The sequence below is a fragment of the Pinus tabuliformis genome, chromosome 2_1 (genome assembly GCF_031772625.1).
Source record: "Pinus tabuliformis cultivar Carrire ecotype Pingquan chromosome 2_1, CPIR1, whole genome shotgun sequence".
NCBI classification, from domain to species: Eukaryota; Viridiplantae; Streptophyta; class Pinopsida; order Pinales; family Pinaceae; genus Pinus; species Pinus tabuliformis.
This window is the reverse complement of record NC_142299.1, coordinates 53,536,043-53,555,958: the sequence shown is the minus strand read 5'-3', so window position 1 is coordinate 53,555,958 and position 19,916 is coordinate 53,536,043. Positions and strand designations below refer to the sequence as shown.

Here is a 19,916-nt window from a genome sequence, read left to right as displayed (position 1 = left end):
TCTTATAATTTACAAAAATAGTATTTCTTTTTCTTGACAAGTACAAAGATCAAAATTACATTTGTAAATGTCGAACCTAGTTACACTTTCTTCAACAAATCCTCCTTATTCCATGCAAGGACCTTTGCTGATCTATCCAACTTATAGATCTCCTTGCAACCACGAAGTCATTTTACCAAATAAATTAATGAATGAAAGATACTTACTTGACAAGTGAAGATGAACTCTTCTACTTGATCACTTTGATGATGGTTGAAGAAGATGTATTAGAGCTCCCTCTTGGATGATCTTCTTTCAAATGAAAAAGCCTTTCTCCAATAGAAAAGGTTGCTCCTTTTGATGAGGATGATTTGTTCCTTCCTCGGATGATCTTCTTCTAGGGCAAGGAGATGATCCTTGCTTGTTTTATAACCTTGAAGATGATGACAATGCCTTCTCGCCTTCAATATGCTTTGCCTTCTTTTGTAGTGTAGATCAGAACTGCTTCTAGGGTTTCAACTTTCTCCAAGATGATGTGATCTTTGTTTTAAAGATCCTCTGGGCTACCTTGCTTTGTAGACAACTTGATGAGGGTCTTGGTGGCCTTTTGATGATGACTATGGAAACAAAAGCTCTTGTTGTTGTAGATTGTTTCTTCGATCTAGGGTTTGATCAAAATCAGGGTTTGATTCTTCAATGTAGATCTTGATCCTTTTCTTTGATAACCTTCAACTTGCTTTGATGCCCTTCTTGAAACTTGATCCTTGAATGTCTCTTTGCTACCCTTCCTTTGACTTCAACACCTTAGCTCTGATACCATGTTGAAGAATCTAGGGCAATTAGGTTAATAAGATTCTTCCGACAATGATAACTATTTGTGAGGTACTTTTTACTTTTTCTTATTAGCACAATCTTCTCTTGTTATTATTAGTGTGTGTTTTCTTACTTCATCAAATAGTTACCAAAACAAAAGAGACAAGAACACAAGATGTTGGCTCTCTACCAGGGTCAAAACCTCTCACTCTTTGAGAGGAAAACCCGAACAAATTCTTCTTATAGAGATTCCAATTGACGAATACCAAGACCAAGACCCTTGACCTAATAGCCACTCCAAGACTAAGACACACGTCCTCTTTGACAGTCAACCTTCTTCTTGACGACTCCTCTTCCTCTTCGACCTTCTGAGCAACGAGACATTGTCATCATCAAAATCTTATCATTGTCTTCACATCGTGATCTCCTTTTGTGAGACCTCCTCACTGTCATGAGACCTTACTTCTGTGATGGCACTGAGTTCTTCTTTAGATAGGACCGAAACTTAGTCTTCAGATTACCAATCAGTAGTTTCCTCAAACTGTAATATGTTTATACTTGTCCAAACTGTGTAGCACAAAGATTCGAATTTCCTTGATGCCACTGAACTGTAGTATCTCCATTGGACTGTGATTCCTTGTTAGGACATCGAAACCTTTCTTCATGTTTCTGTGATTAGCCCTAATTATTTCCTCGTTGTTCCTTATGTATCTTGACATGACTCCTTTACTGTGACTGTGGCCCGAATTCAAAGAGATCATACTTGTACTTCTGTGGATATCCGAACTTGATTATTGCAATTATTCATCTGAAACTTCAGAGAGATCCACAGACTGTTTGATTGTGATTGCCTATTCGGATCTCAGAGTAAGATCAAACTTCTTCACTATGATTGATATGCGAAAATCTCAGAGACTGTACCCACCCGAAATTGCAGAGGATCCGAATTCCTGAACTGTGGACAGACCTCTGAAACTACTCCGCTGTGACATCCGAAATCCTTTCTGTGACTGCCCTCCGAAATTTCAGATGAATCCAAGTTCTTCACTACCTTTATTAATTCGTCTCACATATTAAGCCGACATGACAATATGAATGCATGTGTCTATTGATGCAAGCCGACATGATCTTTCCACAGTTTTGGAGGCTGACTTTGAAGAGGATGTCAAGTGCTTGTCATTGGAGGGCTGACTAGATGTATTTATAGAGTTATATACATTGACTCATGCTCAAGAAGAGCTTTTCATATATGACATTGACTCTTTGACTCAATAATAAATAATGGGAGCCACTATCAAGTAAACCTCTTGCTTATGAAACCCATGAAGCAAGGCATACAAAAATAATTTTATTTATTTTGTTTCATTATTTACAAAGATCATGTCATTATGAAGATCAAACCTAGTTACATTTTCCAACAAAAGTGAGGTGGAAGCTAGGGCAAAAGCTCTTATAGCATGCAATGATGAAGATCTGCTAGCAATATAGAAAAAGCTAGTGTTTGTAGTGATGAGTCAACATATCATGTCTATTGACCACTACGTGTCAACTACCCATAGCAGTACACCCCCTTTTTTCGCAAAAGGGATAGCGCTTGATCGACATGTCCATGCCATTCGACAGTCATCGTCGACCTGATCATGTTATGTTGTAAACCCAGTCTACATGTGTAACTTGTAAATAATCTTAGCATATCTTAATCATGTATGTAAATTGCCTAGGTAAACCTAATTTTCTAGTGATAATCTACGTTCTGGAAGGTTTTTTTTCTCACCGATCCATGATCGGCAGAGTTTTCCTTCAGCCTAACCCCAAAGCCAGAATGAATTTTGTTATTAGAATCTTAGGGGAATCCTAGTGTACTTGGTCGAGTCTATGTAAATGATCTGCTAGATTATGTTTGTGTTGCAGAACTGGGTGGTCTATGAGGGTCTATGTCAAATGGGCTTTCCCCCTTGAGATCTAAAATTGTAAAAGTCATGATGTAAAGTGTCTTGAGGGTTAGAAAATGTTTTATCCCCTCATAAGTCCTAAGTCCTAGGTCCTAGGTGATTTTTCCAAAAGGGTAAGTTCGAGGATCCAAAAATTAAAAAATATAATATAATAATAATAATAACAAAATTAAAATTAAAAATTAAAAATCAAAAAATTAAAAAATCAAAAATAAAATTAAAATAAAAGAAAATAATAAGTCAAAGTTTTGAGAAAATAAATGCAAAGTTTTAATTTTTTAATATATTAAAATGCATTTAAAATTTCGACGGCTGAGATTAAAAGGGATTTTGATCCTCATCGACGGTCGAGATCATTTTGACATGGATCACTTGAACTAGCCGTTGGTATTTTTTCCTTTAAATAGGGTGCTAGGGGTCATTTGAGATCATTCAATCTGTGAGTCTTGTGCTGAAGAAAGCTCTCTTGCAATCTTTTTCTTGTGCAATAAAGAAAGACTTTGGGGTTGAAATCTTGTTGGTGTTACTCTCCTGAAATGTTGTAAGTTGTTTCATTTTTCTGCATAAATTTAATTTCAGCCATTGGTAATAGCTTGTTGAAGAGTGATGTTGAACACAGGTATCCTGTTCACTCACTAGGGTTTAAATGGTAATAAATTTTCTGAAAATAATGGCAGGTATCTCCATTGGATTTGGGTTTTACTATTGTTTTTTCCCTCTTTATTGATAGTTGAAGTGAGTTGTGCAGGAAATCTAGATTGTGAAGATCAGCGGGTGTTTGGGGAAGTTCTCGGCTGAACCAGCCAACTCCGGCAAAGCATTTTCCTATAGAGCCCAGCCAGTTTCGACTCTGGGTCTATCGTTTAAGTTTATCTTTTGAATGCATGAGAGAATTTCTGAAGTATCTCATAGTAAATCTAACATTTTGAAAATATTTCTGTGGATTATTGACAAATCTGGCTATTGAGAGTCGTTAGTTTGTAAAAACTGTAATTATTTAGTTAAATTTTGGGTTTATTTCTTGCATATTTTGCCTTTGGATTTTCTGTTTTTGCAGGTTGCAGGAAGAGATTTTTGTTGGAAGTCAGATCTAGGCCCTAGGGGTAAGATCTGACCTCACAACCAATTTTTTGCAGGGTCACTGTTTTGCTGTTTGAGGGTTTCAAATTCAGTCCCAGAAATTTTTGTGTGATTTTCTGAGCTTTTGGGTTTCCATTTTAGTGGCTGAGAAATTAAATTCTTTTTGAGGCAAATTGTGTTCATATCCACGCACATGGGAGTGATTGTTTCTCTGCTCTTAGCAAAACCCTCTGGCAGCTTCAACATTTTTCCATCATCGTATGTTCCCTCTATCTCTCCACGCAGTTTTCTCTGTCAGATCATACATCCGCTCTCATTTTGCTACCGGCGTCCAGCAAATCCTTATCTCCCATCCGTTGTCTGCTCCTTCAATCTGCGTGAATCCATTACGCTGCCCAATAATCTCCTTCAAACTTATGCAAGCTCCACCATCCCTACCTTGCTCCAGCTTTCTGCCCGTCCATCGCCCCACGCGTTTCATTCTCCTCACGCAGTCTCTCCCTATCCTACGAATCTCCTCATCTCCATCAAACCCGCAGCTCACTCTCTGCGTTGCTCTCCGGCTGCTCCAAATCCATTCGTCACACTGCCATTTCCTTTTCCAGCTGCGTATTCCCTATCCGTGCCCGCATTTGGCTTGTTATCCCTCGCTCCCTCTCCATTACGCCTGCCCTCTTCTCTCTTGCCAAGACCATCACGTCTTCATCCCACCGCCTATCCAACCTACAAGGAGAAAACACGTTGTGTATCCCTGACTGTAAAACTCCTCCGCAGCCTCCTTGGATCGACGAGCCACCTGCTCAAACAATAAACAAAGCATTTCGATTTTTTTTTTATATTTGGCTTGTATTCGAGTATCTTAGTTTAGGTTTTAAGCTAGATTTTCTTTTTGGTTTCAGTTTTAACATTTCATTTCTTTTTTTTAATTTTAATTAGGTTTCATAAAATAAAAAATAAAAAATAAAAATTTAAAAAAAAATAATATATATATATATATATATAGAGAGAGAGAGAGAGAGAGAGAGAGATAAAATCGACTTTCATTTTTGTTATATGAATAGATTAGAAGCTTTCGATTTCTCCTTTCATCTCTTTTAGTTTTAGAATTAGATATATTTGATTTTAGCTTTTGATATAAACAACAAACAAAAAACAAAACAAAAAATCATAAAAAGCATAAAAAGTTTTCTTTTAATTTAGATTAGATTTTAGTTTCTAGATTTATTGGGTTTTTTTGTTTAAATTTTGACTTTAATAATATTTAAAAATATATATAAAAAGATCTAAAAAACTCAAAAGGCATAAAAAATAATCTTTAAGCCTTTTTATTTTGTTTTATAGTTTAGATTTTTATTTAGATTTTAAGTTTCATTTATTTAGACTTTAGCCTTTGCTTAGTTTAGTTTTGTTTTATTTGAATATATATATATATATATATATATATTGGAAATATTTTGCTAGATTCAGTCTTGGCTCAAGGATTTGTCATACTTTCGATTTTGATGCACCTTTTCTGCTAAGGCTAAAATTTTGATGTGGGATTAATATTTATCATTTTTTATGTGGTTAAACTTGCTCAAATGCTCATTTGGAAATGAACTATATGAAATTGATAACTGGTTAGCATTTAAAATTTGCATGGTTATTTAAACCATTTTTTTTTTAATTTTAATTGCTGGAATATTGTTAAAGCATTGAGCATTTATTGATTACCTCGCATTTGGTAAAAGTTAATCTTTGTTTGAGTTATTTGATGATAAATGATTGTTAATGAGTTCATATTTCTGCAGCATTTGATAAATAGTCATTTAATCATTTACTCCATAAGGCATTGGTCTATTAATTTCTAAAATCAATCAAGTGTTAAGTTGCCTCACTGTGTCTCCCAACCCAACTGGTCCACAGTTGGTCTTCCTGTGTCCCATAGGGTGGTCTACCCCCCTTAGCCTCGGGAGACGGCTTAAACGAAGAGATCGGGGATCAGGGTGACAGCCCCCGGTCTGAGCGTTGTCATGACAATCTGTGCGACAATAATGTCTATGCAGTGATCGAGAATATTTAGTCATCCTCATGGTGCTAAACGTACATTGACTTGAAGACCAAATTAATAATGCTAAGAGACAATGCATGATGGAGTGAAAATACCATGATGATAAAATGAGTTACGAACATAGAATGGAGAATGCTACCTAAATTAAGCCAAGCAATCATTATGAATATAGCTCAAAGAGAAAATAGAGCACAAAAAGGGTAGAATTCAAGAAGGTTTACCTAGAAAAAGAAATGTAAGCAATGTAACATTAGCTATCTAAAACAAATAAGGAATAACAAACATCAAAATGAGAGGTAAGAGCAACAAAAGTCATAAACAAATAATGCAAACATAAAGTAAAAGACGAAATTTTATTAGATATTTGCCACCATATTAGAACAAAATAAGCATGTAAGTTGTACGTTTAACAATGAGACATATGCTCAATATTTCATGTTTGAGTCTTAAGATAGGCGAATAATTTAAATATCTCACATTTAAGAGAAATAAAGATAAGCTACAAGTAGAATTCCAATCGTGGCTTTATTTTTCATATTAGCAAGGTACATTCATCATTTTTGCAGTTGTAGGGATGCTTCTTTGTAAGTAAGCTCAAGTGAAGAACATAAATCTACCAAAGCCTGTTTCACCTAAAATTCCATGGGTAACAAAGAAATACCTTTGATGTAATATCCAGGCAATAAATATTAAATATCCTATCCAGACCAGTGCAAGCTAATTTTTCAAGAGGAAAAAAAATCACTTTAACATCAATCACCCTGATTGGAGCTACATGACAAATTACTAAGAACTGCGCTAAACAAGCAGTTTTGAACACTATAAGATAGACAATCTGAAATAGAGAGAAATTACCTTAAGCCCTTCATATAAAGCCCGTGAACGACAGGACCGAAGACATGCATGGTCATACTCAGATCGCACAAATTCACGAAGTTGCTGAACCTTCTTTCTGCGACGCCACTGCTGCCATGACCAAGCAAATGGATATGCAAGTACTGCTAAAATGCTATGCACAGAACCTTCCCACCATTGGTATGCAGCTAAAGAATTAATCTCATCAACAAATCTATTAAAAGCATCCTCATACCTGCAGAGTCAGTAGGCATAAAATGATTATCGAGTGACATGTCATCTACTCTTGGATCTTAAACAACCTAAAGCTAACTATTACCTATCATCTTCGATGTCATTACACCAGTTGTGTTTTCCATGTTCTTTTTCTTATAATAATCATGTGTATCACTGTATCCTGTCTTATTCATTTCTAAACTTGACCAATTTAATGTCCTCACTTGGATGTCCCATGGAATGTTGTCTATTAAATATTTTTACCAGAACACTGATCAGCCTACCTTTCACTAAATTTAGTCAGAAAAGGCCACAACACAACTATTCTTGAAAAAGAATAATCACTTACACAATAGAATTAATTCGGTGTGGTGGTGAATGAGGCAAGTGCCATGGTTCCCCAAAAGTATTTGGCCCCATAAAATACATTCTGTGCACATGATTCTCTGATTCCTCTGTTCTAGTGCTTTCCATAACCTGCATCCCAAACACCAAACCCCAAATAAGTAATCATTTGCAATAGCAGCCACTCTTGGGAGTGCAGAACAAAAAGCACATTGACATTGTTGTCAAAGTAATAAATAAGAAAAACAACCATAACATTACTACCTTCATACCTCATTGAGTGATTCAAGGAAAGGGAATGAATGATCAATCTGTGATTCATGTTGAGTTGCGACAGGACCAGAAAATTCATCTGTCCCAATGAATTTCATGCGTGCAACACTCAGCACAAGAGCCAAAAGCACCAGGAGGCCAGAAAGTAGCAGCCCAAAGAGCCATGGACCACCAAATGTGTACATCAATTCTTCCAATGGAGTATAACAGTATGGCATATGATATCTTTCAGAAAGACACACATATGGACAAGAAGGTTGGGTCACCCCACCTGCAATACATTTTCAGCACAACTGATTATTATTGACAGATACAAGTACAATCTTTTCCTTCTAAGCACAAGAAAATAAATAATCAACATTTCAGATGGATAAACTCATTCAACATATCCCCAGTATCCGGATCCCAAGAACTGCTTTTCATGTTTGGTTTCCCAATCAATTCAAAACATGATACCCAAAGGTGAATAAGGTTTAATACAAAACAACCATAGTTGTCATGGCCAATGAAATAAATTGTCTAGGTTGCTCTCAATATCATATTTATCAACTGGGAATAGCATTCTGAAATTATTTAAAACCTAGACTAAAAAATACTAACCACGAACACTTATATATGTTCCACGATGAGGAAGTTCTTCAGGGGGGCAAGGCTGGCATAATGATATATCAGATCCATTTGTATCTTTAAAAGTGCCAATAGGGCATTCCTGCAAAATATCTATTCCCTGTCAGGTAAATAGAAGGAATATTTGTATCTCTGACATGCTGAACTTACACAACATCTTCACACATAGATGTACATGCATGAATACATATACACATTGTACGATGGGCACTGACATATTGCAAATTTCCTAACATGATCGATGATTCCTCTCTCTTCATTGTTTTTAAAACTTTCTAAATATAACACATAATTTGGAACGTACTTAATTGATATGGAATTTCTACTTCCAATCATAAATATTGGACTTGATTAATGTAGACATTACATCAAAACATTGTACACTTTCAAAATTAAAATATACAAGCACCTCGTTCAAATGTGTAGTGTTAACAAACATCATAATGCATTTTCTAATTGGGAGTCCATTTCTTAAACTATATCTATTTATGAAAGATGCCCTTCAGCTTTGCTTTGTTTTACATAAAAAGCAACGAGCAACATTCACCTATAACTCCAACTAAGCAATGCTCTTACATGATCATTTCCAGTATCACTTTGAATGAGATAAAAAGAACTTTGGATGTTATTAGGATTTTCTCACTATGCTACCAGTTTGTACATTGACCATTGCATACAGTGGCTTGCATGTTCCAATTAAAAGTACGAGATCAGGCCAATCAAACCAATATGTATCTATGTTGCTAGGAAACGTGGGTGCGGGGACGGGGACGAGGACGGCATTTTTGGAAACAGGGTGCGTGGGTTCGTTGGGTAATATAATAATATTAAATTTTGATAATTATATTTTATAAATTATAAATTTATAATTAATAATATATATTAGATTTGAATTTGTATATTTTTTCAACTTTAAACAAGAAAACTTTAATGATAATCATTTAAACATGTTTAGTCTCTCCCATATAAAAACACAATTTTTTCATAGGAGATTCTTCTCAACCTGATAGTGGTCTAGACTTTTCTTGATGTCTAACCATCCACCTGCCCCATGCATGGTGTGCTCTGTGGTAAAGCAATCCCAAAAAGTTAAAACAGTGGCAGTGTTACCCTTCCACAAAACACGCTTATTCTTTTAGACATATTTTCCTAATTTTAATCTTAACATGATGTTATCAGAATGCTGTGAGAAATTGGCAGATTTTGATACTTAATTTAGCCATTTTCCAAAATAGCCCTTCGCCATTTAACAGCATCAGCTGATTACAGCTTATGGCTGGTCTCAATCCTACTTTCTATTTGACCGAAAATGTCTGAACCTGTATATGTGAATTTACAGTTTATAATTTGATGGTTATTAACTTATTTGGCTCAGGAATGAATGTTTCATAAATTCATTCCAAATTGATTTACAAGAATCTGCAGGCTCAAATTACAGAGTAAGAGGTCTCTTTTCCAGTTCTGGTTTCGATGCCATATAATATTAAAGGCATTGAAGATCCACAAATACAGGAGATTCATAATTTACATTGAGACTCTAACAAACCTTGGGCATAAGTTTTGAAATTGCTTTTATAAATTTATAGCATAAGACTAATGGAGAGATTGATTATAAGAGTCTCCTACGGTAGGAAGGGACTCATGAATGTGCAAACAGCTACCCTTTTTTTTCCAACTATGGTCATCACCTTATTAAATATTTCCACAAAGCTACAACCAATATGATATGATATTCTGCTTGTGGGATTGTACACCCATAATGTTCCTTTTATAATATTGAGATATCATAATCATATATGATTTCAGAATACTGTGTCGCTCATAAGTTTTGAAAAACTTATTACTGTTGATAAATTTTTACAATGATTCATTACCCTTGAGCAGCACGTCATGCCCACAGAGCAATGCTAAGGCATGTGAACAAAGACAATCTTTGGAAACTATAATCTTTGGAAATGATGGCAGAAAATTTCCTTGAGAAACATTCGGAAGACCTTACAACCATCTCTGAAGGACAATCTAGACCAATGACCATCAATGACTCCAAAAACGATATCATTCGTTTATGGCATATATTCTATATTCTATGGCATATCATTTGTTTATGGCATATCATTTTTTAAATTTCAATAAAAAAAAATTATTTGAAAATTAAATTTTTAATATAGTTTTTTAATGAAGAACCCAAAGAACCCAACCCGAAGAACTTGAAGAACCCAAAGAACCCAACCCGAAGAACCCGAAGAACCCAAGCACACGAAGAACCCGAAGAACCCGAAGAACCCAAGAACCCAAGCACCCGAAGAACCCAAGAACCCATTAAAGGAAAAGAACCCCAAATTTTTTTTGAAGAACCCGGTTCTTCTGGGTTCGTCTGGGAAGAACCCGTACCCGAATCCGGTACTTGGGTGCGGGAACCCGGGACGGGTTCATGAACCCCACCCCCGGGTGCGGGTACCCGTGCAACACAGATATGTATTTATAAAAATAATTATGACTCTGATTGTTGTAAATTTCAGTGTGACTCTCCTGTCCCAAGTCCTCAAAATTTGATTTCAATTTCTAGCTATTTGACAGCTTTCTCAGATGCAGTCATGCCAATTAATTGAAGACACTGAACCGTCATAATTGTCATTATTATCATTAATTCAAAAGACTCCTGTATTCAAAACCACAAATAAACATTATTATCATTAATTCAAAAGACTCCTGTATTCAAAACCACAAATCATTTTCACAGTTTATTGTACCCTTGTCATGACTCATCTAGTCTTCCTATTACCAAACTCTCATCACTTTTCAACTTACTCGTGTTAATGGCTCATCCAGTCTTCATGTCCCAAAGGTTCTTGACAATTTGACTCCATTCAATGATGTGTTGATTTATGGTAGCATCGGATGTGCTCTAGCCATGAAAATTGGTGGAGAAGCTAAGGCACATGAGATCTCCAAGACCCAAAAATCGTTTTGGGAAATTCCACATAGAGAGAGATATTAAAATAATTCATACTTTTAATGGGGTTCCTAAGTCTAAACTTAGGAAAATTAAAATATTAATGTGTATTAATATAAAATAGGTGAGAAAGTTCTAAATGGCAAGGATCAAGCCAAATCTAATCTTAGCCGTTGATTAGGGACTTAATCTCGGCCGTTGAATTGTCAACAGGAAAAGTATAAAAGGAGGCTTGAGGGTCAGTTGGAAAGACACCAAGTTGATCAAATATTCAATTTTCTAGGCAGGGTTTGCTGAAAAATCAAGTTAGTGATCTGTTGCAGCGAGGGGCAGTCCGGCAGAATGCCGAGAATACATATCAAAGAGGCAGAGAAAGTGTCGGAGAGAGTGCAGAGCATTGGAGGGCTGACGCAGAGGCTGAGGAGGCCAGCGCAGGTGATGCAGAGGGCCAAGAGGCTGACGCAGAAGCAGCGAAGGATGCACAGAGGCTAGCAAAGCTAACGCTAGGCTAAGGAGGTAGCGTTAAGGTACTTTCGTGGGGCAGACTGAGAGCTGAGAGGCAGACGCAGAGTAGAAGAGGATGACGCAGTCCCTGGAGGGTGACACAGTTCCAGGGAGAAGCTTGGAGCAACTTTCATTGTCCAGCTAAGGAATTGTCGAAGTTGTTGTGGGATCAATCATCTGATTGCTGATCAACCAGAATATCTGTCTTCGAGGAGAGGTACTTATGCCAAGGAAATTCTATGAAGGGTGAGCCATTTTTGGCACCCTAGTTGTATTAAGAAAACTGCATAATAATAAAATCCTCATCTGCTCCACTGGTTTTCCCGCATTGGGTTTTTCGGTGGACGATTGTCCAAAAAATAACGGTGTCCCTTGTGCGATTGTCTCAGTTATTTTAGTTGTTGATCTGTATATGTGTTAAGGCTGCATTTGTGTTTATTTCAGTATTTATATTTATAAATAACTTGTTAATGGAAAGAACAAGTACGAGATAATAAACCAGATAATGTAGTAGGGATTTCTAATGTGTCAGACTTAGAAATTTCAACATGGTATCAGAGCATTGCAGATCACACGAGGATTGAAGGCACCAGCGGAAATATGAAATTTGCTGCAATAGCAGTTGTCCTAAGAGGCAGCGTTGTTCCAAAGCAAAAGCAACTAGAGAAGAAGTGATGCAGAGCCTGCATCCGCATTTCGAGCCAGGAGGAGGGTCAGCGCAAAGGCGGAGCTGTTGATTGGGGTAGCATCAAATGTGCCCTAACCACGAAATTTGGTGGAGAGGTTGGGGCACATGAGATCTCCAATACCCAGAAAGGGTTTGGGCAGATTCTAAACAGATCAGGAGATATTAAAATAATTAATATTTTTAATGCAATCCCTAAGTCTAAACTTAGGGAAAATATAATATTTTTGTGTATTAATATGAATCTGTGTTAGAATGGTCCAAAAGACATGGATCAAGCCAGATCTAATCTTAGTCGTTGATTAGGGACTTAATCTCCGTCGTTGAGATGTCAACAGGAAAAGTATAAGAGGAGGCTTGAGGGTCACTTCGAGATCACACCAAATTATCAGTCATTCTATTCTCTAGAGTGGGGTTTGCTAAGAGAGATAGAATCAGTGATTGGGAGAGCAGCTGAGGGGCATTGAGTACAGAGAAACAAAGAAGGCAGAGTTTGTGCCAAGAGAGCAGCGCAACAGCTAAGGAGAGTGACGCAGAGCACCAGAGGGGCCAGTGTAACTGACACAGAGGCTCCTAGAGCTGACACAAGGCCTCTTGGGGCTGACGCAGGCTAAGAACGGCTGACGCAGTCCAGATTGGGCAGACACTGGGGTTGCAGCGGCAGTTTTGTGCTAAGGAGCTACCAGAAGGGTTTTCCGAGGTTTCAGCCAGGAGATTTCTCTCAAATTATGAGGTATAGCTACTAAGGAAATTCTCTGTTGGGTAGGCCAGTTACGATACCTAGATTGTACTCTAATATTGCTTAATAAGAAAACCCTCAGATAATTGCACCGGTTTTCCCACATTGGGTTTTTCCGGGGACATTGGTCCAAAAATAATGGTTTCATGTGGTGTGTTTGTTCTTGTTTCTTTTAGTTGTTGATTTGTAATATGTTGAGCATGCACTGGTGTTTATTTTCAGTATTTACTTTGTAAATAACTTGTTAAAGAAAAATAACAAGTACGTAGGAATAAATCAGAAAAAGTGCACGAAGGGTTTCTAAATTAAGGAAACTTCAACAGGAGAGCGGCAGATCAGACCTACGCAGTGCCCGATCATCTTTCTCAGCCAGGAAGGATTGACGTTGTGGCCAGGAGGAGTAGATTCAACCTTTGCCAGGATTGCGCAGAGCCTGAAAGGCTCAGTTTCTTCAGTTGTTGAGGCTTGGGGACTTGTGGGAAAATTGTGATTTGAGGAGTTGGTGGGACCCTGTTTCTGTCGAAGCAAAGCAGTGTCTAAGGAGGCAGGGCCAAGGTAGAGGGAGTCACTACCTCGACGGATTTCTAGCCAAGGAATCCAGATCCGAGTTGCAGTTGCAAGGAGGATTGGAGAGAAGCAATTCGACAGTTGGCTAGAGGATTTCCAGAAGGGAAATCAGTACTTAGAGGGATATTTCTAAGAGGGGAGTCGAGACTCAGAGGGAGTCCAGAAGAGGAGCTGAAATGGCAGTGAACAGACTAAGGGATCAGGACAGGTTGGACGAGGCTTCCAACTTTGTCATCTGGAAGGCTAGGATCCTGGCAGTCCTGGATCGACATCGCATCAAGGACTATGCCTTGAAAACCGTGGCTATCCCAGTTGACCCAGCTGAGAACGAGAAGTATGAGGATGCAATGGCAAGGGCGAAGTGCATGATCCTAGACGGGGTCAAAGATCATGTCATACCACATATTGCTGAGAAGAACACAACAAAGGAGATGTGGGACACCCTGACCACCTTATACTAGGGCTCTTTCATGCAGCGAAAGATGCTATTGGAGAATGAGTTGCGGTCATATTGGATGCAAAAGGAAGAGCATATAGATCCATTCCCTCTCAGGTTGCAGGAGATTCGCGACCAGCTTACTTCCGTGGTGTCTACATCAGATCCAGAATTTATGGTCAAGACTTTCCTGAATGCAGTCTTCGAGGAGTGGGATACATTTGTCCAAAGTATTTTGGGTAGGGCTACTCTTCCCCGTTGGGAGGAGATGTGGGCAGCTCTTCGCCAGGAAGAGATCAGGAAGATGACCAAGGCTGGGAGTAGTGGCAAAGGAGGTCGAATCAAGAAAGAGGAGGAGGAGGATGCGGCTCTAGCATCTGCGGGACACCAAGGGAAGAGGAAGAAGAAGGACATCTCCAAGGTTAAGTGCTTCCATTGTGGGGAGCTGGGACATTATGCATCCCAATATCCCAGGAAAAAAACAAGGGAGAGGCTTCTGATTCAAAGGCAGCTCAAGGTAACATGGAGAAAGAGATCGAAACTAATGACAATTGTGCCACGAGTGCTCATGCACCTCTAGAGAAGTGTTGGGGAGACATCGAGTTGTAGTCAAGAGGACTACATACTAGGGGCAGGATCCTTGAGATTCCCAAACTCTTGGATCACATCTGGCTAGGGGAGCCCTTAACGATAGTATCATGATGACAGATGTCAAGTGGACCAATGTGTGATGGAGCAGCAAGGCAAGGCTAGAGTGCAAAAGTCTGTAGCAACGCAGCAGAGGTTGCAGCAATGTTAGAGGCACAGAGGTGTTTGCAGCAGCGCAGTGGCAGCAAAAGGAGCACGGGTTAGCAATAGAGGCAGTTTCAGCATCACGAGGCTTCTACACTGACTAGGATGTTAGTATTTGGGGAAGTCAGTTACCTACTTCTCAGTAACTAAGTTGCAGTGCCGCAATTAGCAGTGGCAGTGCTAAGGGCAGCATGGGGAGCATATTGAGAGATAGTTGTAGTACAGATGTAGCAGTGGCAGTGGCAGTGTCATGGGCAGCAGTAGAGGGAGCAGCAATGCAGAGGATGTGAGGCAGCAACCCAAGCATCAACACAGGTACCGGTGCGAAGGATCAGTGTGATGTTTCAGTGGTGGAGCATTACTAGAGCACATTCCTCGCCAAGAGGGAGTGTTGATTTGTGGTAGCATCGAATGTGCTCTAGCCTTAAAAACTGGTGGAGAGGCTAAGGCACATGAGATCTCCAAAACCCAAAAATCGTTTTGGGAAATTCCACCCAGATGGAAAGATATTAAAATAATTAATATTTTTAATGGGGTTCCTAAGTCTAAAATTAGGAAAATTAAAATATTAATGTGTATTAAAATAGGTGAGAAAGTTCTAAATGACGAGGATCAAGCCAAATCTAATCTTAGCCGTTGATTAGGGACTTAATCTCGGCCGTTGAATCGTCAACAGGAAAAGTATAAGAGGAGGCTTGAGGGTCAATTCGAGATACACCAAGTTGATCAAGAATTCAATTTTCTAGAGCAAGGTTTGCTGAGAAATCGTGTTAGTGATATGTTGCAGCGAGGGGCAATGTGGCAAAAGGCTGAGAATACATATCAGAGAGGCAGACAAAGTGTCAGAGAGACAGCACAGAACCTTGGAAGGCTGACGCAGAGGTGGCCACGACTACGCAAAGGCTGAGGAGGCCAGCACAGGTGATGCAGAGGGCCAAGAGGCTGACGAAGAAGCAACAGAGGTTGCACAGAGGCTAGCAGAGTTGATGCTGAGCTGAAGAGGCAACGCTGAGGTACTTTCGTGGGGCAAATTGGAAGCTGAGACGCAAACACAGAGCAGAAGATGGTGACGCAATTCCAAAGAGAAGCTTGGAGTAGCTTTCGTTGTCCAGCTAAGGAACTGTCGAAGTTGCTATGGGATCAATTATCCAGTAGCTGATCAACTAGAATACCTTTCTCTGAGGAGAGGTATTTCTGTCAAGGAAATTCTCTAAAGGGTGATCCATTTCCGGCACCCTATTTGTATTCAGAAAACTGCATAATAATAAAAGCCTCATATCTGTTGCACCGGGTTTCCCGCATTGAGTTTTGTTGATTTGGGGTAGCATCCAATGTGCTCTAGCCATGAAAATTGGTGGAGAGGCTAAAACACATGAGATCTCCAAGACCCAGAAATGATTTGAGGAAATTCCACCCAATTAGAGAGATATTAAAATAATTAATATTTGTAATGAAGTTCTTAAGTCTAAACTTAGGAAAAATAAAATATTAATGGGTATAAATATAAAACTAGGTGAGAAGCTTCTAAATGACATGGATCAAGCCAAATCTAATCTTAGCCATTGATTAGGGATTTAATCTTGATCGTTGAAGACTCGAAAGAAAAAGTATAAGAGGAGGCTTGAGGGTCAGTTGGAGATACACCAAGATTGACCAGTCAGTTCGATTTTTCTGGAGTGGAATTTGTTGAGAAAATTCGAACAAGTGATCTAAGTTGTAGTGAAGGGCAGTGAGTGCATAGCAGAGAGGTAGAGATAGTGTCGAATGACCAACGTAGAGATCAAGGAGGCTATGCAGAGCCAGCGGGAGCCACAAAAAGGGCCAGAGTGACTGCGTAGAGGCTAGCAGGGCATGCGTTGGTGACGCAAAAGACTAGAGAGCAAACGCAGAGCAGCAGAAGGCTGATGCAGTGGGTTTTAGAGTGACACAAAGGCCACGAGGGCTGACGCACAGCCTCAAAGAAGCGTTGGAGAGATTTTCATGGAGCAGACTTGCTGAATATCTGTTTCTAAAGAGAGGTATTACTGCCAAATAGATATCTCTGTTGGGTGAGCCAGTTTGGCACCCTAGTTGTACTCAAGAAAGCTGCTTAATAATAAAACCCTCAAAACTGCTGCACAGGTAATCCCAAGTTGGGTTTTTCAAGGGACGATTGTCCAAAATCCCTTGTGTGTTTGTCTGTTATTTCAGTTGATGATCTGTAAATGTTTGAGACTGCATTTGTGTTTACTTTCAGTATTTATATGGTTAAATGACTTGTTAAGAAATAGACAAGTAGTTGAAATAAATCAGATAATGCAGGAAGAATTTCTGACGTGTTAGACTTAGAAATTTCAACATGCTATCAGAGCATTGCAGATCACAAGAGAACTGAAGGCACCAGCGTAATCAGAGGCATTTATAGCAATAGTGTTAAAATTGGCAACTAGGGCCAAACTCCATGTGGGTCTTATTATTTATGGCAGCTAATATTTTTTTTGGATTCCTCTCATCGAGAGGTGTAGGATTGATCTAAAGATCATCCGATTCTGACATGTATTCATGGAGATATGAATTTATTTTTATTATGCGACAATTCGTCAAGGTCGACGAACAACCAAATTGCCCCCATCTATCCTCAACGTGTTACTATAAAAGGAGGTGGCTTGCAAGTCATTTGACACACACCTCTTGTGATCTCTTCCTCTCCACTTGTTTGGGTTTTAGTGCAAGGAAGAGTACCTAAGAGAATACGCAACCCTAGAAGGTTTTCCCTAGCCCTAGATGTTGTCTAAAGAGATCTATACATTGCCCTCATCTACATTCATGGAGGATGATTGTTACATTAGAGGAATCTTTGCTGCCCAAAAGGAGGCTCTTATATCACAAGAAGGAAAGGCTTCAACGCTGGTATGGAGGAGCCCTAACGCTCCCCTAATAAAGAACCTAACGTTGTCATGGAAGTGAACCTAACACGGTCATGGAAGAAGGTTTAACGCAGGCCCTAACTACTAGCCTTATTCCACTCTAAATCATTGGAAAGAAGAGGTCTCTTCCACAAGTCAAATGAGGGTTCCATATAGCTAGAGGAGGATCCCTTCACGCTGTCCTAAATGAGACCTTTATACGCAACAAGATATACGCTGCCAATGGATGCTCCAAAAGGAGCCCTAGTTGTACTCTCTCACACAGTTAGACGCAGTCCTAATGAGAAGGTATACCCTAGCGCGGATACTAATGAGAGCTCTTCGCTGTCAATGAAGGAGCTCTATGAACATTGTCCTAATGGAGGATGATCATCACATTGACCAGGAAGCTCCTACGCAGTCATAGGAGAAGATTTATCACAGGTACAGAGATGACCTAGGAGCAATCACAAACTCAGATGTATGGAACAGGTCTGGATACATTCTTGAAGCATGACAAGGAGCAGTATCCTATCTTGACATATGTATAGACAACATACTTGTAGGTGTTGTCTTCTCACAATCAAATGGATGGAGCAAAAGACCTTAAGACCTATAACAAGAAATATCGCAGTGATAGGTGCAGCATAGTGAATGTAGCATGATGATGGATGCAGCATAGTGAAGGTGCAATACAGTGATATGTGCAACATAGTGAAGGCAGCATGATGATGGTTGCAACATAGTGATGATGAAGGTGCAGCACAGTGATAGGTGCAGCACAGTGAATGCAGCATGATGATGGATGCAACATAGTGCAGCATAGTGATGATGAAGGTGCAGCACAGTGATAGGTGCAACATAGTGAATGCAACATGATGATGGATGCAGCATAGTCCAACATAGTGATGATGAAAGTGCAGCACAGTGATGAGTATAGCATGGAGATGGAACTCCCTGTGTTCAAATCTGTTGCCTCATGTGTCATCTTCCTAGAGAAGATCTCTGCTCTTATTTTGACAAGTCAAAATCTTGACTTCTGATGTATATGTACTATCTCTCTCTCTGTTGAACTATTGAAGAACATAAGAAGAATTGATCAAGGGTTTCCCCACATTGGGGTTTGTCCCTGACTAGCGCTACATTTTGTGTCCTCTTGTCTTGGCTTGTCTTCTGAGATTTATGTTTATGTTCTATCTGCATTTTACTATCATGCTAAATGTGATTGCTAATCTGGAATTGATATTGAGCTATTATGGAAAATTGAAGTAAATTTGCTCTTAGCATAGAGCATACCTAAACTTAACATGGTATCAAAGCTAAGGTGAAGACAAAGCCCAAGCAAGAGTGAAAGAGCAATCACCGAAGACAGTTGGACAAGGTCAAAAGACTCAATAGGTTACTCATCCCTCTTAAAATTCACCAAGGGTGAAGTAGAAGCAAAGAAGATTATCAGAGTGGCATAGCGAAAGCATCTAGTGGCCTACCCAAAGGTCACTTCAATGGGAAGTCCAGATCTAAGGATGGAAGGAAAGGCAAATGTGTTGCTTGCAATAAATTTGGCCATTATGAGGAGTGCCCAAATAGAAGGGACACATCACTTGATGATGGTAACAATCATTCCAGGGGCATCTTCAATGATTGAAGGAATGACATGTAAAATGGCAAAAAGGAATGTAGGTCATCAGGAAAATGGCCGACTCTTCAAGAAAGCAAGGAACTCTTGGTATGAAGGATCAAATGTTGTTTCTGACAAGCTAAAGGAGTATTATCTTATATTGGCCATCTCCACTACTTCTCCTCCAGACTCTTTGGGAATCTGGCTTATTGATTGTAGTGCTTCAAGGCACTTCATCGGACACGAGGAAACTCTCCCTAATCTGAGAGAGAAGGAAACCAACTTGGAGATTATTCTTGGAGACGATGCCACCTATCTCGTAAAGGGTGTAGGGAATATTACTCTTCAATTGGATCAAGGTAGTGTACCTAATCTCAAGAAGAAACTAGGGTCCATTTCAGTAATGGAAGACAAAGGTGGCATTCATCAATGGAAAGGTACATGTGTGGATAAAGAATTTTTAAAGATAAGGGTATTGTCATGGTGCACATGTTCTTCTTGGTACTACCCAGTCAATTCAAGCCTGGCCAATCAAGGGCAAGATGGT

At 39.1% G+C, this 19,916-nt stretch overlaps 1 protein-coding gene across 3 annotated transcripts in view; it reads right to left on the bottom strand.

Moving 5' to 3' along the window:
- Positions 1–19,916, bottom strand: part of LOC149198752 (uncharacterized) — a 254,354-nt gene that overhangs the window by 45,273 nt on the left and 189,165 nt on the right. For all 3 annotated transcript variants that reach the window (XM_089402146.1, XM_089402147.1, XM_089402148.1), the window contains 4 exons: positions 8,164–8,272; positions 7,563–7,834; positions 7,295–7,422; positions 6,730–6,964 (listed from right to left, as the gene is read on the bottom strand). In XM_089402146.1, coding sequence (XP_089258272.1) covers positions 6,730–6,964; positions 7,295–7,422; positions 7,563–7,834; positions 8,164–8,272 — 744 coding nt within the window. The remainder of the gene's footprint in view (positions 1–6,729; positions 6,965–7,294; positions 7,423–7,562; positions 7,835–8,163; positions 8,273–19,916) is intronic.